The sequence below is a fragment of the Pelecanus crispus genome, chromosome 14 (genome assembly GCF_030463565.1).
Source record: "Pelecanus crispus isolate bPelCri1 chromosome 14, bPelCri1.pri, whole genome shotgun sequence".
NCBI lineage: Eukaryota > Metazoa > Chordata > Aves > Pelecaniformes > Pelecanidae > Pelecanus > Pelecanus crispus.
The window spans coordinates 10321693-10349463 of record NC_134656.1 but is presented as its reverse complement, the minus strand read 5'-3'; the positions used below and the strand labels follow the sequence as shown (position 1 = coordinate 10349463).

Below are 27771 nucleotides of genomic sequence, written 5' to 3'. Positions count from 1 at the left end.
GCTCAGGTTTTTTGCTGCCCCCCCGAGTCCCCAGGCAGATAGTTCGTGCTTTTCTTCATGTTCTCTTACTTCAGAGAAGTACAGTTTTGAGGAGCAAATATGCTGTTTGACTCCTCCTTCCCAGTGCTGCTTGTGGGAGTTACTTTTTCACGAAGCTGAGGCTTGAGTTAATGTTTAGCAAGCCTTCGCTTCAGCCCAGGCTTGGAAATAACTCCTTGCTGTTTTCTGGTTACTCTGAGGGCTGGATGCTGGCTGAGGGCTGTGTCCTTCAGCCTGCGTCCCAGGCGTGGGCGGCTCAGCCTCGGGCACTGCTGCCTTGAAGGCGCAGGTAGAATTACTGTGACTTCTGTCCCGTCTGCCCGGGCGGGTGGATGCAGGGAGGGAGGAGACGATGCTCACGGACACCCAGTCGGCACCTCGTGGGTGACAGGGAGCGACTTTTCGTTATCAGCGGCGAGGCTCAGTAGCCGCTCCTCAACTCAATGGCAGAGAGGCACAGATGGACCGACTGCCGCTCTCCTCCCCACCCGGGCATGGATAAGCGTGGCACGCGCAGCTCCGGGGTCACCAGAAGTGGGATCCCCAGGCCCTGGGTGGTGTTGGCGCCTGCCCAGCCGGCCAGCTGCACCCAGCTCGGCAGGTACGGAGCGCGGTCGTGGGGTGCGGCTGTATGGCGTGGGCACTGCTCTCCTTCCTTCTGAGCGCAGGATGTAGAGGTAGGGCAATACCTGGGGTAGGATAGGTGGAAACAAGGTACATTTCCAGACGTGAGAAAGCTATAATATGCTGTCTAAAACTGTGCTTTGACTGCCTTGATCATGAAATGAAACCTATTAAGACTCCTTTTTTTTTTTTTTTTTTTTTTTTTTTAAATTAACTCTGTAATTGGGATCAATGCAGCAAGCTGTGGAAATGGGACCTGGAGGGTACATGCATGGCTGGGGGGGCTAAAATGCAGACTGCGTGTTTGCTTGTGATTCAGTGGTAACACTGCCCTGGCAGCCCATGGGGTTTGAGGGCTGTTCAGTGATCTGTGGAACCGTATGAAGGTAAGAACCGCGTATTTATAAATACTGCGCAAAGCACACATACTAAAGGATACAGCTGAAAATTGAACTACTTTGCTTGGCCAACACTGTACTGTTTGTGTGCTTAAACGACTTAAAACTTCATCTAATGTGTATTTGCATCAGCTTAGGAGTTGCACCAACTTTCAGAACATCTCCCTGGTGCAGTAATGAAACCTGTTGGTTTTGTGTGAATGTGCTCACAATGATTTTATTTCTAACCATAGCTCACATTTTCATGTTTCTGTCTGACTTCTCACTTTTCCTAGTCTGCTTTGACCTTGGTGTAGAAGCAAGAAAGGAAATCTTTTAAAGATCCCAGGCAAAATTTGAGATTAAATTAGTAATAATCTTAAGGGGAATGGCACAGGAACAATATAGTAAATTACTTTAAAATTACCCATGTGTAAGAGAACTAAACTAGCACCTTGAATATTGCAGGGTTTCTTTGATAAAAATCAAAATATTCAGTAACAACTTACGGTTTTTGCCAAACAAGTTAGTTGAGTTCCAGTGTCTTTACTGGTGCCAGAACACCTCTGTGGTCAGGTCTGAAGAGGTGCTACAGCAGGAACCCCAAATTTGCTCACTAACTTTGACGAAAACACTCAACTCCTAGCAAGTGGCAGTTCACATCTGTTCGTTTGGGACTCACCGGCAGGTGAAACGTGTCCCATATGTGTATGTGTAACTAAGCCTCTCTGCTAGGATTGACCGAAAACACACCTATACAATAAGGCGATGATACGCCAAACCATCCTGGTTTTCTAATTAATTGACATTAATGAGTGTTTATTTTTGTAGCAGTAACTGGCATACTCATTGATTCCCCTTAAGACACCTACCAGCTTACCCGGCGGTGGTGGTGGTGTGCCTCCAAAGCACTTCTGAGAAAAAGCCATTGCTGAGCCCGCTCTCCCTGCCTCGTGCTCCTCCTCTTGGTGGTGTAAAGCTTGTGGTACGTGGCGTGGCTGGGGTCCGTGGCCCGTGGCCCTGGGCTTGCAGGCAGCGCTCCAGTTATTAGGTGTTATAGATCTCAACCAAGGGGAGGCTTTTCATGGCAAGGTAATAGCCAAGCACTTTGTCTTATGTGTAATAACTCTTACCTGACAAATCCAAGCAAGGAGCTTGTGACTGTCCTTCCCATCTTCCTGCATCCCGAAACAGCTCATGCATGAAGCATAGCTAGATTCCGGCGCATCGCTCAACCCCTCTTTACTGTGTGCTGGTCAGCAGGTTACTCTTGTGACCTCTGCCAAGTCTCTGGCCTGTTCACATACATCTCAGCAACAACTTGTAGTCATTCTCTGCTGTGATGTAAGTACAGCTGGTAGGATGGGCTACAAGAAGAAATAAGAATGAGTTCTATCATACTGATTTACTCTAAGTTCAACATTAAAGAAGTTGTAGGACAAATATTTAGCATGTGTGAATCTGCTTTTGTAAAAAGCCTTTGCGTTAATGAACAATCACACAAAAAAATAAGTTCACAGCCTTTTTATAAAGGATTCACACACACTAGCAGTCCTTCGTCTGAAAGCCATGTGGTGCCTCACCCCCTTTGTCCCTAAGCTGGGCAGCTGATGCGTGTAGAGGTTGAGCATCTTGCCTGAAGTCACAGTGGTGATGGAAATAAAGTAAGGGTGTCTCGTCTGACGCAACGGTAGCGTGTTTTGAGGATGCGTTCAGTAACTGGGAGGTATTGACTCATTCTGGCCTCGGCAAGATCCCTGGCAGCGTGTGCTAGAGGGCTGTGCCAGCCAAGCCACTGACAGGCAGCGAGTCCGTGCCAGCCGCTTCGTGGGAATCCCGTGCACAGGCTCTGCCTTGTGGCAGCCAGAAGGAACCCAGGGCAGCTTCTGTACTGAGGACAGGGTCACGGGTGAGAACAAGGATGCAGGAGCTCCTGTCTGTAGCCAGGGCCGCTGGTCTGTGGGTTTTGCAGCCCCGTGCTGACTGGTCTGTGGGTTTTGGCATCCTGGTGTCATGCCGATAGGTGGAACTTGAATGGCGGACTGGATCTTTGTGGCTGCTGGACAGACAAAGCTGCTTGTGTGTTTAGAGGAATGTGGATTCAGTGGAGTGTGTGAAGATGGAAATAGGGATGAGAATGCCACCTTTTAATTAACAATTCTCGTATAATCATCTGGTAGACCAGGCTTATCAATTCACAATTGCGTTAAAGATCACAGTACTCCTAAAGCTTTGTTTTGGCCAGGTACCCCTTTCTCGCGGCCGGATTTCCGTGTCAATGAAAGGCCTTTCCTGTTTGGCTTGCTCTGCTAACGCAGGGAAAGTGAACAACGGGCTCGTCTGCGGTGACCTTGCAGTGAAACAAAAAAACACGTACAGAGAGCATGGCTTATGTCTTCTGAGGCCAAAACAAACTCTAGTGTGATGGGACAGACACCCAGGTAATAGACTAAACTAAACATCGCTTTGAATATTTTTAATTTGGCTGTATCTGCATAGGCTTATCAATCCAGTGCTTGTTCTGCTTCGAGTTTCGGTCTGAGACACCTCCAGGCAGACCTGTAATTACAGGCAAATTTTGCTATTCCTTAGTTGCTTGTTTAGACCCTTACTAGACAGAGTGGAGACAAATCTACTCCCGATGAAGGCCTGAGACACGGATGTTGAGATGGAGTTTCTTTGGCCTTAAATACTTTGACAGAAACACTTTAAAACTCCCAGTGCTGTGGTGGAGGTAACCTCTGGAGTTCAGGTCCATCACAGAAAGCGATGGAGGTGCTAAGCTAAAGCTTTTGTTACGCACAAGCATCGGGATTCAGGTTTTTCACTCCATGTAGCACTGGGCAAAGGATCACTGTTTTGTCTTTCTGGTGTCACTAAGGATGCCAGGACAGGAGTTGGGGAGTGCCTTGTTGTTGCTGGGGTGAGGGAAAGCTGGATCTGGTATGACATACTCTACGCATGCAGAGCATCTGGCATGTCCTCTTTATCACTTGCAGAACAGGCTTCTTCAAAACAACCTTAAATGACGCTGCTCCCCAAGCTGCTTGCATAATGGAAGATCTTGATGAACTGATTGCTGTGTTACTGAAAACAAGCTGTAATCTTATTAGCAAATGTAGTAGTGACATCGGAGCTATTCTTGCTGGTGCTATAGAGACAGACCTTCAAGTCTGCCATCCCACAGGGGCGCAGCTCTTGATAAAATGCCCTAATGCCAGCATGAGTGGTGGTTGGCAGCAGTGCTATGTAAAATAGCCTGGGCTAGAGGCACTGTGACTTCTTGTAGAGGATGCTCTCAGTGAAACTACTAGGTATATGAGCAAATCCCCTATGGCTAGAGATATGCAAAGACGTATGTCAGCAGTGGGAGCCTGCTTCTAAGATTGCTTTAATTCTGCCTCTTTAGCTGCAATGGCTCGGTTAAGCCAGGGAAGGAGCATGGTAAGAGTGTATCAGGCAAGTTACTGTTCATCACTGCCACAGCAATTTGATAATTAGTCTGTCTTTACTTTTACAGTCTGGTCCAAGGAATTTGAACCAGATATGTGCTTTTCATTTTCTCCTAAGAGTGAACTTCAGTATTGCTCTTTTGCTGCTTGTTGTGGGGAGGAGGAAGGAATGAGTAGTCTGTGGTGTTTATACTTCTTCGTGTACAAAATTTGCAGGATTGTAGGAGTAACGAAGCCAGGCTTTAAGGATTTGCGATAAAGCTTGCTTTTGATTTAGAACTTCGGTAGAAAAGTTGTGGAGCTTGTGTCCGCAAGGCATCTCTTAGATAAATTTGCTATCTGTGTTAGGAATGGAGTTTTGTGTAATTCTGTGTGTCTGAATAAAATCGCTGATTATGGATATTTCATCTAAAATTCTGATAATAAGTGGATTGACTTCTTCTATACAAGGAGTTGTTCTTATTTTAACGTTGGTATCTTTGAAAGTCTGAGGTTTAAACTTGCAATAGTTTCGGTAAGTAAAATAATATCTATTTTATACAGATATAGCTATAGATATGTGACTTACTGCTTCAGGATTTTCTCCAGCTTGTCAAATACTTCTATCTGTTGTCTCTGGATGCTTTTACCCTATTACATGATTTTAAACAAGAAAACCTATCATGTTATGAACTGTGGTGGGCTGATCTTGAGGTGATTCTTTCTCTTCAGAATTACCTACAGGGTTCTTCACTTGGGTTTAAGCTGCTTGCTCAGGGTAGGAATTTGGAAGCAAAGTGGTGAGGTGCTTTTTCCTGCATGGACTTTTTTGTTTGTTTCTTTTAATCTTGTGCTTTTATACCCATCAATTGGTTTTGACCTTGAAGTAAATCGAAAGCTTCTAAGATGTGCGTGTGTTGTGACACCAGTGTATCTTTGTTCTCTGACTTAGTGTCTTTATCTGTAAAAATACTGCGACCAGTTGATAGAATAATTTCTCACTTTTTTTTTCCCTTTCAAAAGAGCTTGTGTTTCATGCTAGTGGTCTGAATTGCTATGATGCTGTGACTTGGTAAGCTGCTCCTAACTTGCTCTAGAGGTTAATTCAAACTCCTTCCATCCGTTTCTTTGTTTCATGTGTGCCTCTGTGTTTGCTCCAGATATTTGGAAATGTCTTTAAAAACTAGGTGGTTGTGTGTGGAAGGACTGCCTTGTATAGCTTAATTCTTCTGGTTTTGTTGCCTTTTTCTCATCTTAGTTTTTCTGGAAAGAGTATTAAAGGAATTCCATTTTCTTGGCTTACACTTGTCACCTCCTGTTTTGTTTGAAATCCTTGAGAAGAAACCTCTTTATTCATCTGCTAGAGAGGTATTTCAATGAGGGAAGGATGTTGAGCAAGCAGTGAAGTAGTCTAGGCAGCTACAGATCCTTTGAGGAGCTCTCTGACGGGAATGATTCAAACCTGGAATGAACAAATGCATAGCAACAGTGTTTATTTTATTTTGATATTCAAAAGGACCAAGAGTTGCATGAGTGTTTGCAGTATATTTGCCGTGTGTTGATGGTATCTAGGAACAGATCAAAAACTACTCTGAGACTTCATATTCTAGCCTAGGACCGGTGAGCCACCAACACTCAGCACTATACAGGCATGCAAATCTTGCTCAGGGCTGCCAGTGCTCTATGTGGAGAGGATTTATACAAGAAATAACAAGAAAATGAACCATATAAGGTCCATGCTGGTCTGATTTCTCATAAATCTGCTGTTAATATTGTTAAGTCAGGGTTAGACTGAAGGTGTTAGGGGAGTCAGCTGAATGAATCTCAAGCCCCATTAAAACTGGCTCTGCTCTTAAACAAGACAAGAAGGTTGCATTAGGATGGTCAGTCTTTCCTCACAGTCATTCCTTTATGTTTGTCCTTAACTAGATCTTTCTGCCTGTTTGCTTTTTGTTGGGTTAATTTTTAAAACTTTATCATCTTAAGCTTTTTGTTACGTTGACAGTGCAACTGAGTGAACTTGATTATTCCACCTACTCTTTGCCCAGTTGCAACTGAGCGATTAACATTCTAAGCCAACAATCTACACTTTCAATCTAAACTGTTGCTATGTTTATACGTCAGATTGCCCTCCGTTGACTTGGGAATGCAATGAGGAAGAACAATCTCTTATGTGCACTGAATCTAAAATTAACCTTCCACCTGGGTAGTTGGATTTGTAAAGCACTGTGCAGTGTGTTCAAGAAAAAAAGTATTTAGACCAGAAAATAAAACATTTTCTAAATTTAAAGGCCTGACTTTGCTTTGGTGTTGTCCTGTGAGACAGGAACAACAACTGAAGCTTAGGGCTTGGAGAGCTGGGCTTTGGATCCCGCTACTGCTGTGTAGAGCTGCTATGTTCCATTAGCATCTTGCACCTTGGTGAAATAGGGTTTAGTGCATCAGTCCACGAGGTTCTCGAGGAAAAAGTTAGGATGGCTTTTGGGCTGTTTCGTGCACAAGTAGTTCAAACATGGCGCTCCTAGTAGTAAGCATGTAGTGTGACTAGTGGTGGAGCTTTTTGGTGCAAGCACTACTAGATCATCTGTATTTCTAGCTATGGAAGGAAACAAAATAACTGTGGGTGGTACAGAAGCACAAGTCAGAGTGGGATAAGGGTACAGCTGTTCACTGTTGTCTGGCAAAACTATATCCTTGCGCCAGTAGTACTATGTTGCCTTGATATGGACTGAAGGTGCTGGTAGATCAAAAATAGCTGCTGGCAAGGCTGCAGCCTGAAATCTGGACTGTAAGGGTGCTGTGACCCTTCTTAGATGTACACCAGGAATCTGCCCTAATGCTTTAGATAAGTATTACTCCACTTGGTCATAGTATCTCCTGGACTAAAATTTGCATTCAGGATCTGGTACTGGGTAAGGCATGCAGAATGTCTAAGTCAATAGCCACCATTTTAAAAGAGCTGAAGATTGTATTTACGTTCACTTAAAATTTTGGGTTTTTTCCAAGCAGGCCTGTGGCAGGTGTGGGGAAGGGATTGTCATAGCTACATGTGACACATGGGCTTGCTACAGAGTGCATGTGCTGAGTGCAAGCTGCTGCTCAGGTCTAGGATAGGTTCTGCTGGATCTGCAAACCTGGATAGAAGTTCTGTTTTTGTGTGAATCATAGAATCATAGAATTGTTTAGGTTGGAAAACACCTTTAAGAATCTATGGACATTTCTGGGATGTTAGAAGAGCCAGCTCTAAACCAAGCTGAACATGAAAAAAAGGTAGTTTCTAGAGCTTCTTTGACCTATATTACCTAGATCCCACAGTAGTATAGGGCAGTAACTTAGGGCAAGAAGGGTAGTTGTGTGCCTGCTGAGTGTCTTTAGTAGAGCAATTAGGAGAGCTTGTAAGATGGTTCCTTAGCCTGTCTAGTGTTATGCATCGAGATGAGCGACTGCTATTCAGTGCAAATTCAGCTGCCACAATGTTTCTGGCACTGATATGGCCAAAACCAAGTCACTCAAGATAATCTAAAATCCTCCTTCTAGTTTCATGTTGCAAGTGATGATTTCTATTGACTGGTGTGTAATAGAATTCTAGTGAGATATCATGGCAAGGTATTAAACAGTCTTATTGATGCTAGCAAGGTGGCTTTGTTTAAATCTAACCCTCTTATGAGAAGGCTGTCAGCAAATGTGAGTAAATGGAGAGGAGTACTAAAGATGAAGAGTTAATGTGAGGGATGTGATCTGAATTTTTAACTCCTAATGGGTAAAGATATAAGTAAAATGTTGAAAGGGGAAATAATGATTTGGGATGGTAGCCGTAGTAGAACTGAGAGAGATGGACATGAACTATGAAAGTTAAATATATAATTTAAAAAAAAAAAAATCTTAGACTGACTATTTAATGCTGTACTAGGCTATGAAGTGGCATCTCAACTGGTGGCCTGTTATTTGGATATCCAGGAGTAGGGAAGGTGGGGGGGAAGAGAGGGGATGGGTGCTAAACAAGCAGATCACCTCTGCCCTTGTCAAGAGTTGGGCTGGGTGGTGTAATAGCTCTTTTCAATCTTTAACTTTTGTGTTCCTGTAAAACAAACAAGCAAAAACCTTCTTATTCTTGTTCTCAATGTTGTTGTTGCCTCCAGATGTTCCTGGAATTATGGTTATTGCTTTAGTTCTGACCTTTAGAAGAGAAGGGCTGCCTATGGGCATGTTAGAAAAAGGTATGAACATAATATGCATGCACATGTGTAAATATAAATGCAGAATATCCTACAACAGATGCATCATAGTTATTAGATCTTCAAATTTAGCCCTTTATGACTTGAAATGCTTCTTATAACAGAAGCAAGTTAGTGCCAGAACTGCAAATAATGGCTTTCCAGAATGAAAGGAACTAAAACTTTCCATTTATTTTGCAATCTATAACTTTCTAAGTGCTTCTAGAGTTAGGAGGCTAAACTGCATTTTGTGGGTGTCTTGTTGTCGTGGTTTTCAAGGTATAAGACTCAATCTGCTTTTTGGTCATGAAACTAGAAAGCGATTCTGATCTGTGTTTGGTGGTGGTGGCTGCTCACAGGAATTTTTCAAACCATCCAGAGTTAGCGTAGTGTGTGATCCCTTTAATTTTGTATTAATAAGTTGAACCATTGAGGTGTTTTCACAAGTAGGTTCCACTTATCCAAATTTTTTTTAAGTCTTTGAAGAAGATATACAGCAGGGTTTAAATGGCTTGTAAACCTTTGGAGAAAATTAAAATTCATTTTAGTTGAGGCATTATTTTATGAACTGATGAGAACCTCACAACTTTCTGCAGAGTTTGAAAGCTGTATGAGACCAGTCTGGGACTTCAGCCGCCCATGAATTAATCAGCAGGGTGGCAAGAAAATTCTGTATGCTTGGGTTTCCCAGGACACTTGTGCTGTTTCACAGCTGAAAAATCGAGCCTGGGCAGGAAAAGAGGGCCTCAAACATCCGAGTTGTTTATTGCACAAGCTGAAGTGCAAGAGACGGAGCTGTGCCGGTTTTTGCATACGGAGGACAAGCCTACTGGGTTCAGCCTGCTGTGGCTGGGAGCGGTTGGGCTTGCAGTGCATGCCAGATAATCAGAGCACATTTGCACCAAGCTTGAAACGTCTTGGTTGGTTGTAAATGTCGAGGGTATCTGTGCAAGTTTGCAGGGGAGTCTGGAAGCAAGTGTGGGAGTGGTAGGTGGTGTCTCGGAGGTGACTGGAAGGACAGCATCGGAAAACCTGTGTTGATACTGCGTCCTCTCACGTGTTTGGACAGCAGTTTTTCCCCTACTCTAGGGGCTGTGATACCAACCTTGTCTGTTATTGCTGAACACTAACCAAAGGAAGTCTAGCACTTACCTCTGTTTGACTTTTATTGCAGCCATTAATCAATGAAGACCGCTGTATTGTGAATGCGGTATCTGAATACATGTAGCTTAATCTCTCTCTCCTTATCTCTTCCTCTCTCAGTACCAGAAATTGCCCTTGCAAAATGAGCCAGCTTCCTCCGAAGAGTCCTTTGGCATCCCCGGTGTCAGAGGGCACGAATTCCAGGGTAGAGTCGTTGGACAACTTGTCAATGGACAGTTTTTGGCTGGAAGTAGAGAACATTAAACAGAGCACTGAAGCTGAGCAAGAGGAATGCAGCCTTGCAGATGTCAAAACGCAAGAGGGTAGGTTGCCAAAAATGTCGGGAGTGAGGGGAGGAAGATAAACACCTTAGAGAGAAAATTTGCTTACGCACCTGAATGATTTAGAAGCATGTTGGAATATGGTTCGAATATTACCAGTCAAATTAGAGAGATATAGATATATATTTAATTAGGTGGTGGATAATGCCCTGCAGAAGAGGAGTGCTGGCCTGGTCTGGTTTCAGCTTCTGAAACAAAGCTGACTTTAAAGGTCAGTCAGGAGTACATTCAAGGCTCCAGATTTTTCCAAACAGCCCCCCACTAAGTGTGGGGCTCTCACTCCCTGTGCAGGTGGCTGTATGGTAAACACGCTGTGATAGCTGGTGGTGTTTTGGAAGGCTTGTTTGTGTACGTGGTTCTGGGACTTCATCATAGTGGCTTTTATGAGCGCTGTGTTCGTGGAAGGCAGACTTTTCCCCTCTGGTTCACTATTCAAGAAACCGTAATAAACACCCAGAATGACTTGAGTCTGTCCACACAAGGCTTTCCTTATATACCTCCTTTTTTTTTTTTTTCCTATTTCTTTCTTTTGAAGACTGCTTCATGTGCATGGGGTGTTTCAAATGGGATTTCTGTAGCGCTGATGTTATCCAGTATTTTGGAATAATTGGAACCTGGACCAATTGTCTTTTGACATGGGAGGTAAAACATCCTGGGCTATTGGATGATGATAAATGGTGATAAGCACACAGCGATCCTGCAGATTGGGATCACATGCTTGCCTGGTCCATTTTGAAGAATGTGATTTAGTTGGCTGGGTGTCCTTTTGAATGGTCGGGTTTGCAGCCTGTACAGCCTGCAGCTGTTGTGCTGGCCTGATATTGAGAAGGATCCATGTAAGTAATGGGGAAATGTTTGAGTGAAAATTCCAGTGTGCTGCTGTGCTTGGGAAGGGTAAATAGCTATCTTGGGTGCATAGAGGGGTCTCTGGAGAGCAGGGTGGGAAGGTTATCATCCGTGTCTGCCATAGTAGGCAAGACACAGAAAGCATTAAGGTCTGCATAAAGTGTCCCTGCATAAAGGATGTAAGTTTGTTTTTTAGAACTGGAAGAGATGCAAAAATGACTCAGAAAATGAATGCGCCAGGAAGGAGACTGGAAAAGAGGCCATGCCATGAGATGAAAGGCTGTCTGGGGATATCCGAAACGCTGATATGCTAGAGGCAATTCAATTACTGTGTGTAAGCAGGGACACAAGGAAAAGTGTCTTTTAATGCTGTGTATTCATCTAGCAGGCAAGAGCTGACTGCTTAATTGGCCATTGAAGCCAGACAGACTTGAAATAATGCTCCAAGTAGTGAAGCCTTCCTGGCAGGCTGGGGAAAGAGGTGCGGCACGCTCAGCCTCCTGGTGCCTTCTGTAAAGGAGCTTAGTCAAATAAGTGTTGTGCTGGAAGCATAAGTAGCAAGGGGAAACTTCAGATGGTGTGGATGCCGGAAGCTGGACTTGGCTGGTGCCTTTTGGCTTTCATGTCTCTGCAATTTATGGTTGGAGCATCGCGAGGTGGCAATGCAGCACAGAGGCTTCAGGGCTCCTCGGAGCCAAATGCACCATCAGTCCTTGCGTAAAGCCGGAGAAGCTGCGCTTGGGCAGCAGCTAACAGCTCCGTCTGGAGATGGCGTGGCTCAACCTGACAAATAGCTGATCATAATCTCAGCAGAGGGACAACGTGGAGGCTCTGCGTAGATAAGGCACTGCAAAAACGCTGACCCAGTTGGAGAACGCCGGTCTCCTGTGTAAGGGGTGGTGTAATGGGAAGCTGCTTGTGACCTGGGGGTGGTGGGAGGCCAGCGTGTAACTTTGCAGAAGAACTGGGTCAGCAGAAAGGTGCTGATATGCTTGTGGCCTCGCTAACAGGTGAAGGGGTAGGAAGTAGCTTTTTCCTGAAATATGAGCAGCAATGTCCTTTCCTTGCTGTCTGCTGTTTATCCAGCTCTCTCCAAGGTCTGACTACACAGCAGACTGATAATGTATGCACTCTGTGTGTGCCACTAAAATATCTGCTAGAATCCTTGTAGCATGTAATCATGTAGGATGCTTAGCTGTCCTTCAGCTTTTTTTGAAACTAAATGCTTTATGAATGCTATTTTTGGCTAGCTTATATTTCAGGTAAGTTTCTGGAACTGGTGTTCTTTAGTTTTGCAAAGTTATTCCTAATTGGGCCCCCCTGAAATGTTGTTTGTCTAGAACTCACAAGTCAAATCTTAGCAGCTCTCCAGGCTTAAACCTGCGGTTCAGCTTCCGTGGACCTCTCAGCTCTGACCTGTTTCTCTCTGATTTCCCCCTTCTCCCTGTAAATAACCTATTTTGCTGGTTTCCTTTTGTGTTACTGGCAAACATAACTGGGCCAAAAATATTAAATAGCGGAATTAAAATCTGGTGCTTTGGCATCAGATGGGGCAGTAGGCTCACACGGATGTCCGATTTGGGGCCTGCTGTTTAATATTGTGTATTAGATTAGTTTCCTGTTATGACTGGAATTGGGTATTTTCAAAATTTGCAAGCAATACACTTAACTTCCTTTAGTTCCCAAAGACAAAATAAACCAGAAGTCTTTTGCGTGCTGTGCCGCTGTGAAACCACGGATGCAGGACAAATAGCTGTGCAGTGAGGAGTCGTGAACGGGACCATGAGTGCATGAGCAGCTGTAACCAAACGAGCAGTACTGGGGGGATGCTCTTACCTGTTAGCTTCTGTAGAACCAGACAGGGGGAATGACCAAAACTTAAGACCATGTAGAAAAGCTAGCCAATTTGCTGGAAGGTTCATTAAAGGAAATACTCCAAGTCCAGCTCTATTTATTGTGGTATGATACTGAAAAAGTTCTCTTTCATTACAGCACCTAACACCACAAAGAGCATGCTCTGAAGGCTGAAAAGAGTTTTAATGGAGTCGCAATATGTTTTTGCAAGCTGAGTGAACACAAAAGTTTCCCCAAAAAAATTATTTAATCTCTCAGGAAAACCTGCATGGCTTTTTTTATTATTGATGCAGCAATAACAAAACTTCGCCTGAGCAGCTGTGATAACTGAGGATATATCAGTTTGCATAGGAAAGGAAGAGTGGGAATGAGCTGTTCTGCTTCAGTCAGTTCAGTTGTGATTTTTCTTTTTCGCAGTATAACCTTTGGTAGAGCTTTGCTGGAGCTGCCTGCAGTGAATGAATATGGTTCGTAGAGTTGAGAAGATAAAGGCTTTGTGGTGTTCGCTGTATTGTAGTGGTAGCTGTTGAAGCCACCTGCTAAATTGCTTCTTTTATCCTTGGATTTTGAGTAGCTGCCTTGCTCAGGGCACTTTCTCACTTGCACAAAGGGTGCATCCCATAAGGAAAAAATTGTCTTCTGTGTTTGAAGTGCGACTTTATATATATTGAAGAAGGAAGCGGAATTGAGCTTGTTTGAGTAATGCTGCTGTACTGTCTCCAGGCGTCTCACAATTCATTCTGGAACCAGAATGGTCTTTAATTTTAGTGATGTTTTGAATAGGCACAGACATAAAGCGAATGCACAGAGTAAGAATAATGTTTTTGCTTTTGTTAAATGACTGTATGGATACCAATCCACTTAAAAAGGTAAAGAATAGTGGTGGTGCATACAAATAGTTCTGCAAGTACATTAAATAAAATACATTTGAATCTACCAGATCGGTGTCTGGATATTTAAAAAAACAAAAACAAAAACAAAAAAGTTGTTGATACATAGGCATGCATATAAAAATTAAAACCAATAGCCAAATAATTGGGAAGAGTACAAAAGCCAAATTTGCAGTGTTGTATGTTGTGGCTTCCCACGGACCTTTTGCCAATTCTCAAAGATGTTGGAGGATTGGGCGTGCTGCAGAGGGAGGTAGTGCCATTCATTCTGAGTTTGCTGTGCTCTATTGCCTGCTGCTAGAGCTCCCCTTTGCACAAGCAGTCCATGTAAAGGCAGATTTAAGCAAGTGCATCTGACTTTCCTGCCATGTCCTGTGAAAGCCCCCACTGGGTTCAGTTCCTGTTGCAGTCCTTGTGCTAAACACCATAGAGAGTCACACTTGTGCTCAAGTTCTGCCCAGCTTCTGAGGGAGCCTAGGTTCCTGGCAATATCTATGCCTCTATAGTTTTTTCTTCTCTTTTTCTTCACCTAGGATGAGGAGAAAGGAGTATGTGGGCAGTTGTAGCTGCCTAAAGTGCTGTCTCACCTCTGATTTCACCCTGACACCCAGCTGGGTACCTGTGAATAGGGCTAAGATTTTGAGAATAGCTGTGACTTGCTAACAAAGATGCAGCTCCCTTCCAGTGATGTCCCACTGCTGCCCCAGAAAGGGGATGGCTCAGGCTTCCAGTTTTCTGCCTCTGGAGTGTTTCAAGCACTTAGATTGCTGTTATCCTTTCTCTTCTCACTCACCCTTCTCATCCTCCTCACAGAGGGAGAAGCTGAAGCCGAGTGGCTCCAGGATGCAGGCCTGTCCGACCTTCTCGGGGACCGTGCCTCGGAAAACGACAACATTGTGCTGCTCTCCACTCTGACCAAGACCCAGGCTGCTGCTGTGCAGCGGCGGCTGGATACCTACTCCCGGTCTCGGAGGAGGAAGAACAAGCATCCTGTGCGTGATGTCAGAGACATTTTTGGAGTGGCCAACTCTGAGGTATGTTGATTTCGTGGGATCTCCTGACAGAGTTTGTTGCGTTGTGGTAGCTGACTTGGCTTTCTGGGTCCAGGACTACTTTCGTTTCCAAATAGATGACTTCATCTTTTGAGCTGAACTGAAGCTGAGATTGTAGAAATTCTGCATCCAGGCTGCAGTGTTGAGAAGTTGCTACAAAACCTGCAGATCCATAAGCTTCCTAGAGAGTGCTGGGAGACTTCTGTATAGTGCCTACAGCACTGCAGCCTCATGGAGCACTGGTATCATTTGGAGTCCTCTTGTGTTTTCTTTATTCCAGTGGCATACTAAATCATTATCAACCAAAAGAAGAGAGAACTTCATAAAGTCAGTTCTGATAAGCTGATCTTGTACAGCTGGTAATTCTAGAGAAACAGTAGCCACTGCCTTTTTTTTGCTAGAGAATACATGACCATTAACTTTTCAGCTGGTTTCCTGCTGTGCTGATCCTCTTTTGGTTGTGGCCACAAGGTAGAGTATCCTTATTTTTTCTAGGGGCTGCTGGAAAGTATCCCAATCCGGGTTCCTTGTGACTTTCTCTACTCAGTCAAGGGTCTAGTCAGAAGGTACTGATCTTAACCAAGGTCTACTGAAAAATCAGTAGCGTGGGACCCTTGCTGTCTACCAGAACTGAATAACCCTTTTCCTCAGCCTGAGCATCTTTGAAACATCTTTTACTAGAATGAGATGAATTATACCCAAATAGTCCCTTGAATGCCTTAAGGGAATGACACTACCAGTCTGCAACATCACTGCAAACTGCTGTGGTTGTGTTCTTTGTAACTGCCCAGTGTTGAGGTGCAGGTTGCTTCTTACTGTGAATTGGACTGAGACACAGTCATGGTTGATTTGCTTTTGTAGGTCATTGTTTACATTCCTGCACAAATGGGTGACAAAAAGATGACATTTCTGAAAACAATAATGCTGCAAGCTTGTCTTAAGTGCCTCAATTGAAATTCAAGTTTTTAAACTTGCAGATTAAATAGAAACCTGTTATATCTCTTAAAATAATTTTACTTTCTAGCATATAGGAATGGAGATCTTTAAGCTCTTAATCTTATATGTCCACTCACTACATCACTAATATTTGTATTTGGTAGTTTGCATTTGATAAGCAACTGAGATCAAATCTTATGTTTTAAAGTGACGTTTTGGTATAATGAAGGCATGTACAAAGATGCTAAAGCTGCCTGTTTAAATTGCCTTAATTTAATTGGAAGTGAAACATTTTCCTCACTTCTTTGGGCCAGATCACTGGACTCTTTTCCAATAACTCTGCTGGAATTATTCATTTTTCTCTGGCTTAATTTTTTTTAAACCTTTGCAGTTGCCTCTGAGATCTACAGTTTTAGTGGAGGTCACTGAAACAAAAAATAGTGTTGTTTTTTTCCCCTCTCTTTTCAAAGAAAGTAAGAAAGTGTATTTTAATTAATCCATTTGACTGTTCCTTCTTTGCTGAGTGGCCATGAACTTAACTTCTGTGTTCCTTGCTTGTCTTTTACAGTGTACACAAGGGGGGGTGTTTGCCCTCTTCATTTCATGGGAAGTGACTGATGCTCAGCTTAGGCAAATTGAGACTGGTTTTATGTAAAATGGTAAACTTCTGAGATGTTAGGATATGACACTGAATGTAGGCACTGAGCGGAAGTCCTTTACCTTTGAGTAATTCCTGGAGCAATCCCAGAGGAAAGCAGGCTTTTTGGTTAATTTTCCATATTGGTTTGCTGTGTTGTCACAGCTCCAAACACAGTTTTGGGGCTCTGAGGGACATGTTGAGGAACCATATGCCAAAACAGGCCTGGTGTTGCTATAACATTTGTTCAAGGCATGTAGCAAAACATGATAAATCCCTTATCGCACAAAAGGATATTTGAAATCTCTGCTTTGTAAGTGAGGAAACAGAAATGCAGAAAGGTAAATTTTTTTTCCCACAATCCCAGAATTGGAACCCAGATCCAGTGTCTGTGCCCTTACTGCTCAGTCAGGTTTTGGATGCTTCCCACTACTGACTGCTCTCTCGGTACACTGGGAGCAGAATATTTGACTGGGCTTTACCTGTGGAAAAACTGTGTTCAGCAAATCAAGCTTAAAGCTAATTCAGTTCAGCTGTGACTTGAGTGGAAGCAGTTCAGCCTGTAAGAGTCCAAGCAGCGATGCATCAGAGTAATTTGGATTTTTATTTCCATCAGTGTTTCAAGATGGATTTGCAGTTCACCTGCCCACATCTCTCATGAGCTACTCGCAGGCATCAAAGCTGTTGGCATTTCTATGAGAACCTTTCTACATACTTCCCCTATGCTACTGTTTCAGTATGGCCTGTTTAAACAGCAGCTGGATCTGAAGGCACTCTGGCATTATTCGGTGTATGATGTGTGATTAAGCCAGATACTAAATGAATTGGTTCTGCTTTCATGGCAAGCCCATCAGTTGTGCACCTACTCTAAAGATATAGTACGTCTTCTGTGCAGATAAACTGTTTTGGCCATTTGCAATGATTTTGCACAGGTTCCTTTTAAATTTCAGTCCTTGGTCCACAACTCCATGTCATAAGTGTGTTCTTGGAAAGTTGCTAACTTTTGGTAATAGAATAAGCTTTCCTATATTGTAACTAGTTCTAGCAAAAGTAAGGGTTTTATTAAAAGAATTGCCTGCCAAGTGCCTCCTTGTACTTTTAAAGATTCACTTCTCTCTCTAGATAAGAAGAGGTAGGTTACTACGAAACCCACAAAGGGAAGCTTTTAGGTGCTGATGTCTACTTAGTGTCTTCTTTCTTGTGAAAGATCTTGTGATCAGGGGCAATGTGTAGATCCCGTGCAGCTTGGTTGGTCCACTGTTTGTTAGCCCCTCAGTGCATGAACTAAAAGGGGGAAATTGGCTGCTGATTGTGTGAGAGGAAGAATTAGCTTAACGATGTGCAAATTTATCAGGGATACTGTCATAGTCATCTGTTTTCCACCTGCCTGCCAAATCCTCTAATTACTATTCTTAATTTCAGAGTAGTCTTGTAGCCCTGAGCTTGAGCAACATTTTCTTAGGCTAGCAGACAATGCTGGGTGTGTTTTGGTTTTGTTTTGGGGTTTTTTTCTGCCAAAATTGGGTTGTCTTCTAATAACTTCTGTTTTGTGTGGGTAAACACATTCTCGTTTATTTTTCAGGAGACAGCAGCAGAGAAAGAGGAGTCCAGCCCAGATCAATTGTGGCACAACCTACAGACTTCAAATATACAGAGAAGTAAGAAGGAAGTTTTTAAATGTAGAGTAGGATCAGAAGGGGAGTAGGATCTGAAGTAGGGCTGGAACTGGAAGGGAAATTATACTAATCTGGGCTCTGAAACATCAGCCTTGTTTGTGGTGGGTTGGGGTTTTTTTAAGTACATGGTTATCCACAGTTGTGGATTTAGTGAATTTTTCCAGGCTCTAGTGTTGTTAGGAATTGCCACTCAAACTGATAACTGTAACTCTTAAAAAAAGCAGTTAGAAGATGCAAATAAAATCACTCTAACAAAGATCATATGGTGAAATCCTACAAATGCCATATGCGATTGTGTAAAGAGAAGTTAGCCACAGGTGTGTCATTTAATTTAAGGCCATGCTCATTTCTTACCAGTGATCTGGTGATTGTAGCTGTAATGTTGTGGCTTTAAGCTAATCTTACCCTACTGATCAGTCTCAGGCCTGTGCTATGACAACACTCTTTTCAAATGTTAATATATTTTTTTATTAAAAAGTGGTGGTCCCCAAATCTTTCTCAAACTGCTCTTTTAGCACACTTCTTTTCTAAGCTTCATCCTTTTGGCTTTCTGAAATTCAGAACACTTTCTCCTCTGTAGCAGAAACCCAGGATTACTCCTGCACAGTTCGAAACCCTGGAAAAGAGGAGGTGTTCAACATGGATGTTGCCTACTCGGAGCAAGCAGCTGTCCTGCTCAAGGGATCGTTTCTGTCTGAATCTAGGAGGTTAAAGGATGGAAACGCCCTAACTGTAAGCACTGAAGGAATTTCTCCTATTAGAATTTATTAGCTCCCTTCTTGTGTTGAGGGGTACAAGACATTTGATTCAGCTGTACGCTCAGCTATTGGAAATATCCTCTATGGATAGTGTTGGAACAGGTCTATATTAGGTATGTATTTTTGGGCAGGTAATGCAGTTATCCTTGTGCTGTTGGGCAAGGATAACTGTTGTGTAGTGAAGGGTCAAAAGAAGTAGTACTTGTGTGTGAAACTAGCTCTTTTGATTTGAATCTGGGTCATTTCCACTGCAAATAGAAGAATAACTGGACTTTCTTACTTGTAATGCTAACAGTTTTCTTCCTCGCAAATGTACTGGACTACTTCCAAAATTCAAGTAGATTAGGGTGGGTATCGGGCTGCCTTTAATTTATATAAATTGGGATCTCCAATACAGTTAAAGAGCAATGCTGAAAAGGGAAAATATTTATTCAGCTGTGGGTTGAGTAGAAGTAAGAGTAGTTTGGGGCATTTGTCTGGTGTTGAAAACGAGAGAATGAATAGATGCCTGATTATGGTAAGGTATGATAAAAATGCAGCAAAACTTGATACCAGTGGGATTAGTAATGGTACTTGCACTGAACCTTGTGTGTGTTTTCCCTTAGAAATTTAAGATCCCCAAGGGCAGACTAGGAGTGACCAGGATTGGAGATCTATCTGCTCAGGACATGAAGAAGATCCCCACACTGGCCCTTATTGAACTAACAGCTCTCTGTGACGTTCTGGGCTTTGAGCTGAAGAGAAACAAGGCAGCAAAACTGAAAACAACAGGTTAGTTGTATTTCAGCTTGATTTTTTTTTTTTTTTTTCCCCTGGGGGTGTGTGTGCATTTTTTACATTGATCTTTTCATAGGTTTGTATTTGTAATGTTAGAAGAGAGAGGGTCTTTGATAAGAAACCTTGTGACAGGTGTGTTTTCCTTGGTCAGAATTTCTCCTGGAAGTCACTGGATCATAACATCAAGACCTACAACCACATCTATCTCTGACTGTCAAATGCACTTGTCCTGTTAACTATTTCTTTCTTTTTCTCCAATACCTACACTTACAAAATACACCCTCCTGGTCTGTGGTGGTGGATATATCCCTGATGTCTGTATTAGTGGAGATACAGACTTATAACATGTTTCTGTTGTAGAGAAAAGACTGTTTGGAGTTCCACTCAACACCCTGTTGGAAAACGACCAAAAACTGCTCCCCAATACCAAGGTCCCTCTGTTACTCCAGGCAGTAAGTTCCCTTCTTGTTCATTTGCACTTCTGATCCTCAGAGTCAGGAAGCCTTTTATAAGGAAGGGCTGACTTCTTATCCTCTGTGCCTAAGAGCTTTCTATTTTCCTCTTTTAATAGCTGCTGTCCTGCTTGGAAAAGAGAGGACTTGAAACAGAGGGCATTTTGAGAGTTTCTGGGTCCCAGACCAGAATCAAGGTATGAGTTCTTCAGTAGTGTTCAAAAATATCAGAGGTGATCAGGGAGCATGTTGCTGAAGCAAGTATCTAAATAACCTGAATTGTTTCATCTCCCTTCCCAGTACAAATAGAAACATCCATTGGTGGGAAATCTGGGAGTGTCTGCTGTGAGGGTCTCTGCGCTCTTTTGACTTGATGGGTTGCCCTCCTAGTGCTCAGCTACAGAATTTCCCTTGTATTTGTTTATTAAAACATGTAATAAATTCCATCTTTTTTATAGAGTCTGGAACAGAAGCTAGAAAGGGACTTCTATACTGGCCTTTTCCACTGGGATGAAGTCCACCAGAATGATGTATCTGGGCTACTGAAAAGATTCATAAGAGAGCTGCCAGCCCCGCTGCTGACAGCAGAGTACCTCCCTGCTTTTGCTGCGGTACAAAGTGAGTCCCTGCTTTGGCTGTTCGGCATCAGTTTGCTGGTTTGTGCTTTTCTTGCAAAGCTCTGCTGGTCCTGGGCTTTCCTGTCAGATGTGTTGGGAGCCTGTGGATTTGATGGGAATACAGAGCATGATATGAACTACAGCCAGACTCCGTGTGCTGGGTGCTATGTGTACTATTATGTGTCAGCCTGAGAGTCAGTCACTGGTGCTTGGTTGCATACATCTTTGTGTAGGAACACTGTCCTGGAGTCTTAAATTATGTTGTGTTATTTGAGGCTGCAAGGTTGTTACCATGAATTAGGACAACTTGATAAATAATGGCATGCAGGCTGAGCTGTGGCAACTGGTCAGGGTGCCCAGTCTTGGCTTGTCTGCAGGTAATGCAATGTTCTGTAAGCGCCTTGAGGTTTGTGCCTCAATAGATGGCTTGAATGTGTTAAGCTAACTGTTTAAGTGCACAACTTTTTTTGTACAAGAAATGGGGAATAATGGGGTCTTTGGATGCCCTTCAAGGGCACCAAACTCACTGGTAGACTGTGTACTCTGAAACAAATCAGCCAGTCTTCTAAAACATAGGTAGTTCACTTCATAAGGGCCGTGTGAGCTTGATTTGCTGCTGTAAAACAAGGTCTCAAATCCTCGATGATAAACACTAAATAATTGCCTTACTCCTTGAGGGATTCCCATGCTCAGAAAGAACGGTGTCAGGAGCCTGAATCCTTTGTCCTGTTGTTGCTCTCCCTCTCTAGATATTCCAGACCTGAAGCAAAGATTGCAGGCTCTAAACCTCCTGATCCTGATTCTGCCAGAGCCCAACAGAAACACTCTGAAGGTAACTACCAGTTCTGGATTTAACTGGAAAAACACGATCTTATTCCAGGTTTTTATTCAAGGAACTCTATCAGCTTTTGTAAAAAGCATACATCATGCTGTTTGGTTTTATTTCACTGACTTGAGAATGAAAACTCGTGATGAAGGGAGTGGGCAAACCTCAAGGCTGTGCAGTGAACCTAAGTTGTAAGCACAGTCTGCCTTTGGGTACAAACTTAAGAGCAGTAGGAATCCATGAGGTCTTGGGGCATCCTGTTTAGAAATGTGCTCTTCCTCTTCAGTGTGTAAAAGCACTTCACTGTGGAGTGAAAGATGTATAGGTTTTACCTTGTCTGTGGGCATGCTGAGATATAGGGAAAGAAATTCAGTCTTTTGATTAGTGGTTTGTGGTATTGTCATCATCTATGAAGGATATTTTCAATTTAAAAAATAAAAAATAAAAAAAAGCTACTAAGCTTATAACTGCCTACCTTTTCTGATCAGAAGACATTTCAAATCCTTTCACCACAAGTATTTGAAAGAATAAATGCTGATGGGATCAGCTTTGCAGGCAGTGCACAATCTCTGCCTTTCTGTGCTTTAGAAGAACTGCGGTGGTTGTTGCTGCTGCTTCCCTCTTCCCCCGCCCCACCCTTCCTGAGTAGTTCAGCTTCCAGGTAATAAAGGCAAGGCTGACTGCATCATGGCTTTGGTGGAGGTGTGAGGCAGAAGAGATGATCCAAAAGGGTTTATTTTTCCATATCTGGGAATAACTTTGAAGGGAATACTGGGGGACGGGGGGGTCATCTTTGGATTCTCTAATTTTTATGACTGGACTTTGTAAATTGCCACCTGCCAAGGAGTAAGAGCTCATCTACTTCCTACACAGACTCTCTCTCCTGATTTGTGAATGCTGGACAAACTGTCTTGGTTACTTGTTGCTATCCTAGTATTAGAAACTGGTCACTGAACTTCCTGACTGGAGAAATAGGATTTGCTCATGGGTATCAAGAAAAAATGTTAATGAAATGATCTCTCCAGCAATTGCCACAGTAGTTTCTTGAGGACTAGTAGTAATGGATGTCTTAAGTCTCTTCCCCTCTCTTTAGGCTCTACTTGAATTTCTCAGCAAAGTGGTTGCCAAGGAGAACAACAACAAAATGAGCCTCTGGAACGTTTCCACAGTCATGGCCCCAAACCTGTTCATGCACAAGGGGCTGCCAAACAAAATCCCTGAAGGGAAGGAGAAACAGCTGGCAGAGGGGGCAGCTGATGTTGTGCGGATGATGATCCATTACCAGGATTTGCTCTGGACAGTAAGTTGCGCGGTGTCTTGCGTTATGGTGTAGCAGTGTCGTGGTCTGCCTAGAATTGGAATAGGGGAAGGGATAGTCTTGGATATTTCAGAGTTAAATGTTTGTAGGCAAAACCTCTGGCTGAGTTCCAAGACTACTTGTTTTCAAGGTATATGGATATTTTGTCTATTTAAGGAGCTTCATAACATGATGTTTAGGTTCTTAAATGGCATCCTCAACTCTGCTTGATTTAATTCCTGTCTTCTTCCTTCTTCCCTTCCCAGGTCTCCTCTTTCCTGGTAGCTCAAGTGAGAAAGCTGAATGAGAGCAATAGCAAAAGGTACCAGTTTTGTGACAAACGAATTAAAAATTTGTTGCGGAAGATTCATGCTGATAAAGACAAGGTGGAAAAGAACCAGGCAGAGGTGAGTTAGGACTTGGAAAAACTGGGCCCTTTCATAACAGTGTCAAGTACTTTCTCATTGTAAGTGCTTTCATGAGAACTGGGAAAACGGTGAAGAGTGATGCTTTTTGCAGAGCAAGAGGGAGAAAAGTCTGCAGAACCGTAAGAAAGAGCTTCTCAGACCCTTTTGGCCAGGTTGTGGCAAACACAGGTCCTAACAGCAAGTGTGCTAAATAAATTTCAGGCTACAAAACGTTTGGTTAAGCTGCTGCATTGTTGCAGGAGAAGGGGGAAGAGACCAGAAGCAGAAATACTGGTCTCTACCTCACGTGAAGAGCAGAATTCACATGGCTCTAGATGCCCCATGTGATAAAGGCAGACATATTTTCATGAACTTAAAGCAAAAAATTTAGGCTATTACAGTAGTGTAAAGTACATTTTTGAATCTTGTTTTCTTTTTGCTCCATAATGCTGCTGATATGTATGGGAGGGTTTGAGGATGAGGTTCTTGCCACTTAAAAGGAGAGAGTTAACTTCCCTGATAAAATGGTTCCACTTCTTCTTGTGTTGATGCAGACTGAGGCTTTTTTAAACAAGATGTTACTATCAGATCTGTTTATGTATTAAAGTTGGGAAAAGATCCTTTGAGTCATTCTGCCTGGTTTTGCCTGCCAGTTAGTTGAGTAAGCGTAGGTCTGTGGCAGCCAAGTTACATCGTGCAGTGCTGGATTTCAAGTATTGCATAACAGTGGTGGTGCAACTGGAGTGCTCCAAGGACGTGAACCAGATGGAGTCTGCAGGTAGAAATAATACATTGAAAGCTTAAATCTGCAGGATGGAAGAAGAGTTTGTGTTCTCACAAGTCAGTGTATCCCCCGCCTTCCTGTATGAGTTGGGATACTGAGATGATGTCTGCCTAAAATCTGGCTTGTTAAGGATGTGTGTCACTGTTGAAGGTGCTCTCATTTCAGAGGGGCAACTACTGTTTAGGCGGTCAAACAGATGACCCAATGCTTAGCACAGTGCTAATACTACTTCCTAATGGTCTCGGTGTTCAGTGCTGTTTTTGCAAAAGATTTGGGATTGCAAAATTAACTTGCTGCAGATTAGACCCCATTAGAACAGTTCAACATTCTCCACATAAGTTCTGACAAGTTACTTCATGAAGGAGTTCATGAAAACAATCTTGAGAAAATAGCACTTGAACTCTGCTCTGTGATGTCTCAGTGCTTCCTTTCTCTGAAACTACCTTTCTGAAATTCACTGGTCTGCAATTCAACTGTCTACACTCCTTTTCCAGTAGTTTAAATTAATTCCAGAGAAGTCTATCAAACTTGAGCAAAACAGTTTGTCAAAATTTATTCTGACAAATCATATTTTCATCAAAGCTTGTGTCACTTCTAGTGCTGGTGCTGTATTTGAACAGCAGAGAGCACCAGTGCACGCTGACGGAGAGCGGTGCTTTTCTCCCCAGCCACAACACCGAAGCACAGATGATTTGTTTATAATGTTCATCGTGATGCTTCTATAAGCTTCCAGTCTGTAGTATGTGTGGGATATGAAGCAAACCTAAATTCTCTGAACAGCTGGCTGGATAGGTTTATTTTTTCACACTCTCTGATCTATTTTGAAACTTAATGTTTTAGCTGATAACAAAGTCTTCCTTTAAGTACTTTCTTCTTTTTGCCTGCCTTGTTCAGCCTTCCAAGATCGTGAAAGTCCATGCTTCGCTTCTCCTGAAGGATTCGCTAGAGGTGCATTTGAACAATGCAACCAGAGTTGCTGATGTCTTGAGGCAGTTTCAAAAGAACCTGTGCCAGAATGGATGGAATATTGTTAACACTGTCAACCTCCTCAAGTGGTAAACGGCTTTTTCTCTGTTTTCAAAAAAAAGAAAAAAAGGACCAGGAGGTCTAGCTGCTCTTTTCTGTCTTCTGGCAGAGCTGATGATGTGGCACAGTGTGCCGTTAGGAGACTGTTCTCTGCCTCTCTATTCTAACTTTTGGAAATAGTGTGTTGGATGGGGCAAGCAAATGTTAGCTCAACTGAGTGATTCCATCACTGTGCTCAGGAGGTCAGGTAGTCCCCTCTGGTTTTCTGGATGGTATGTGAAATTTAGCAGCCTTGCTGGAGGGAAGGGAAAATAGAGTAATATTGACCCTGCAAAACAAGCCTTCTGTAGTTGTCCTGGAGAAAAACATCACCTGTGCAAATTATTGCCTAGAGTAGTATTTGCAACATGCATATGTTAATGTAGGGGCTTCCTAAAGCAAGCTGTGCAGTTCCCTCCTATGGTCCACTGGTAAACTGCTGAAATAACCCAAAAAATGAACAAAAGAATTCCCAGCCCCCTCTGTCACCATGCCTGCAGACTGTATTTAGTAGATAAAGTGTTAGTGCATCTCCTGACCATGACCCTGGGCAGGAGATGTCTAGACAAGGAGGGTGGGTGGAAAGTTGGCTGCATATGGGTCAGCTGGGAACTAGTATCTCACTAACAAGCTACTACAGCTGCTGAAGTCTTCCTGCAGATGAGCTTCTCTTGAACAGGCCATCAGTTCTAGAGGAATGCTGCCAATGAACTTTGGTATTTATGCCTGTTGTCTTCCTATTGAAAAGTTAGTGTTTGCATGTAATGTGCTTCTCACTACCAGCAAGGAATATCTGCCTTGTGTTCTTTTTTCCAATTTTGGGTGCACTTTTCAACAGCTGCACTGTTGAGGAGGATCAGCAAGGTCTCTGTACCATGGCCTGTAGCTTTCTTGACCATTGCTGGCCTCTGAACCATAAGCATTTTTTTGGGAAGAAACGTTACAAAACTGCATAACTTGCCTTTCGCAGAGCTTTGTTAACTTCGTGTTTTTCTTTCTGCAGTAACAACTCAATGGAGTGCACAAACTTGCTCCTGTATGAAGTAGGAGGCAATATTGGTAAGTTTGCATGGTAACTGAAAATAAGGACTCTGATATCTCATTTTTTATGCTTAAGTTATCTTAGGAGGGAGTTAAAAAAAAGGGTAAGATTTGGACGGGGCTCCAAAAGTTAAAAGGCAAATGAAGAAGTGTGGGCTAACCTCACCCACAGCAAAGAGCACTTATCAAAGCTCATGTGTCTTCCAGCCACCACTGCAAAGCCTTTATAGTGCAAGTAGGTGGGAAGGTTGAAGCCTGGACTTCCAAAAACACCGAACACTAATGGATCTTATTCAGAAGCTGCCTGTCAAGAAAGGTGGAAACTCAAGAGTCCTAAAGTCTTAAGGACAGATATATGCACAATTTTGTCCATCTTAAAAACAAACAAGCCTCCCATTCTGTTAAACGTACCGTGTTAAACTCCCTCTTTCCTCAATGATAAAGGTTCATGTTTGGAGTTAAGTGTAGAACTTAAAGCCGTAAACTACAGTCATCTAAGTAAAGGGCAGCTTCATCCTATGCAACTATTGGCTTTTAATTGTGTGCTTTAATTAAGTGTGGTATGCTGGGACATGGCATCTCTACTAATGATGGCCAGCTCCAGGTGTGAATTCTGCTTGCCCACATCAACTTTCTGACAAAAGAACCCATACTAACTTGGGTGGAAGTTACCCAAACCATATAGTTAAACAAGTTGCTGATGTTCATTAGTCACCATTTTCCACTCATCAGTAAGGTAATGTCATCAGATGGAGAGGAGACTTAAATAATATTTCTTTTCAACAACTGCAGCAGCAGATTAGGGGTGTCTGAAAAGGGAAAGGAATTCTTGTGCCCTGTTACAGCTGTTTCTGGAGACTGTCGGTTACTGGAGTGCTTTGGCTGCCTCTTAGTATTTCTCTTAGTAGCATGTGCAGAAAAGCTCTGTCACTGGAAACAATTCAGTCCCTGGATTTGATCACTAACCGATTTCATGATGGTTTTCAAATGCTAATGTTATTGGGTATTAGAGTACCTTTTCACAAAGGCCAAATCTTGGGCTTAGTATAGTTTTAAGAAACATACATTCATTTTAACATAAATTACTAGAACTTTTCCAGATTTGTGGAAAAACTTCTGAATGGTTGTAATACTGAAATGAATGTGAACAAATACCAGGGTTGGTTTTTTTGGGGGGGGAAGAAACTAACAACTATAGGACTAAGGATATAAGAAATGCTTTTTTTTCCTGAATCTCTTGTTTTGGTAGGTGAGCATTGCTTGGACCCAGACACTTACCTCTTAGACTTGTATCACATCAATCCCCATGCTGAGTGGATAATTAAGCAAAACCCATCTTATCCTCGGATGTTCTAAAGAAAGCATGGGCAAAATGAAGCATTTGGTGGAAGTTTTTGGAAGGTATCGAAAAGCTATAGAGATGTTCCTGGTATAGTCACAGACTGGACAATGCTTGTGTCTTTTGAAGGAAAAACGGCTTTATTTACTGCTTCCATGACAGCTGGCTGTGAGAGTACACAAGCCTACGTGCTGACAGGGATGTTGATAACAAGCAGCAATTATCATTATATAGCATGATTTGCAGGGGGCATGATTATTCTTAAACAAAATAGCCCCCCTGAAACAAAGCCTGCAAACAAAACTACAGTGATTGTGCAGCAAAGATGGAACGTAAGAGGAGAAACGT

General features: G+C 42.8%; 1 protein-coding gene across 1 annotated transcript; it reads left to right on the top strand.

Annotated features, from left to right (window-relative positions):
- Positions 1-533: 533 nt before the first annotated feature.
- On the top strand, positions 534-27440 carry ARHGAP40 (Rho GTPase activating protein 40). The gene is made up of 15 exons (XM_075721229.1): positions 534-640; positions 9949-10151; positions 14573-14793; positions 17967-18042; positions 18641-18792; positions 19424-19589; positions 19956-20047; positions 20167-20244; positions 20506-20665; positions 21414-21496; positions 22584-22790; positions 23054-23194; positions 24873-25033; positions 26047-26102; positions 27334-27440. Exons 1-15 carry the CDS (start codon positions 534-536, stop codon positions 27438-27440), a joined length of 2010 nt encoding a protein of 669 aa, XP_075577344.1.
- The last annotated feature ends 331 nt before the right edge of the window (positions 27441-27771 follow it).

Excerpts from the sequence above, each read along its gene's own strand:
- ARHGAP40 (XM_075721229.1), top strand. The coding sequence starts at position 534 with ATGGATAAGCGTGGCACGCGCAGCTCCGGGGTCACCAGAAGTGGGATC. Across the intron at positions 14,794-17,966 it reads TTGGAGTGGCCAACTCTGAG|GAGACAGCAGCAGAGAAAGA; the intron begins GTATGTTGATTT and ends TTTATTTTTCAG. Across the intron at positions 18,043-18,640 it reads GACTTCAAATATACAGAGAA|CAGAAACCCAGGATTACTCC; the intron begins GTAAGAAGGAAG and ends TCTCCTCTGTAG.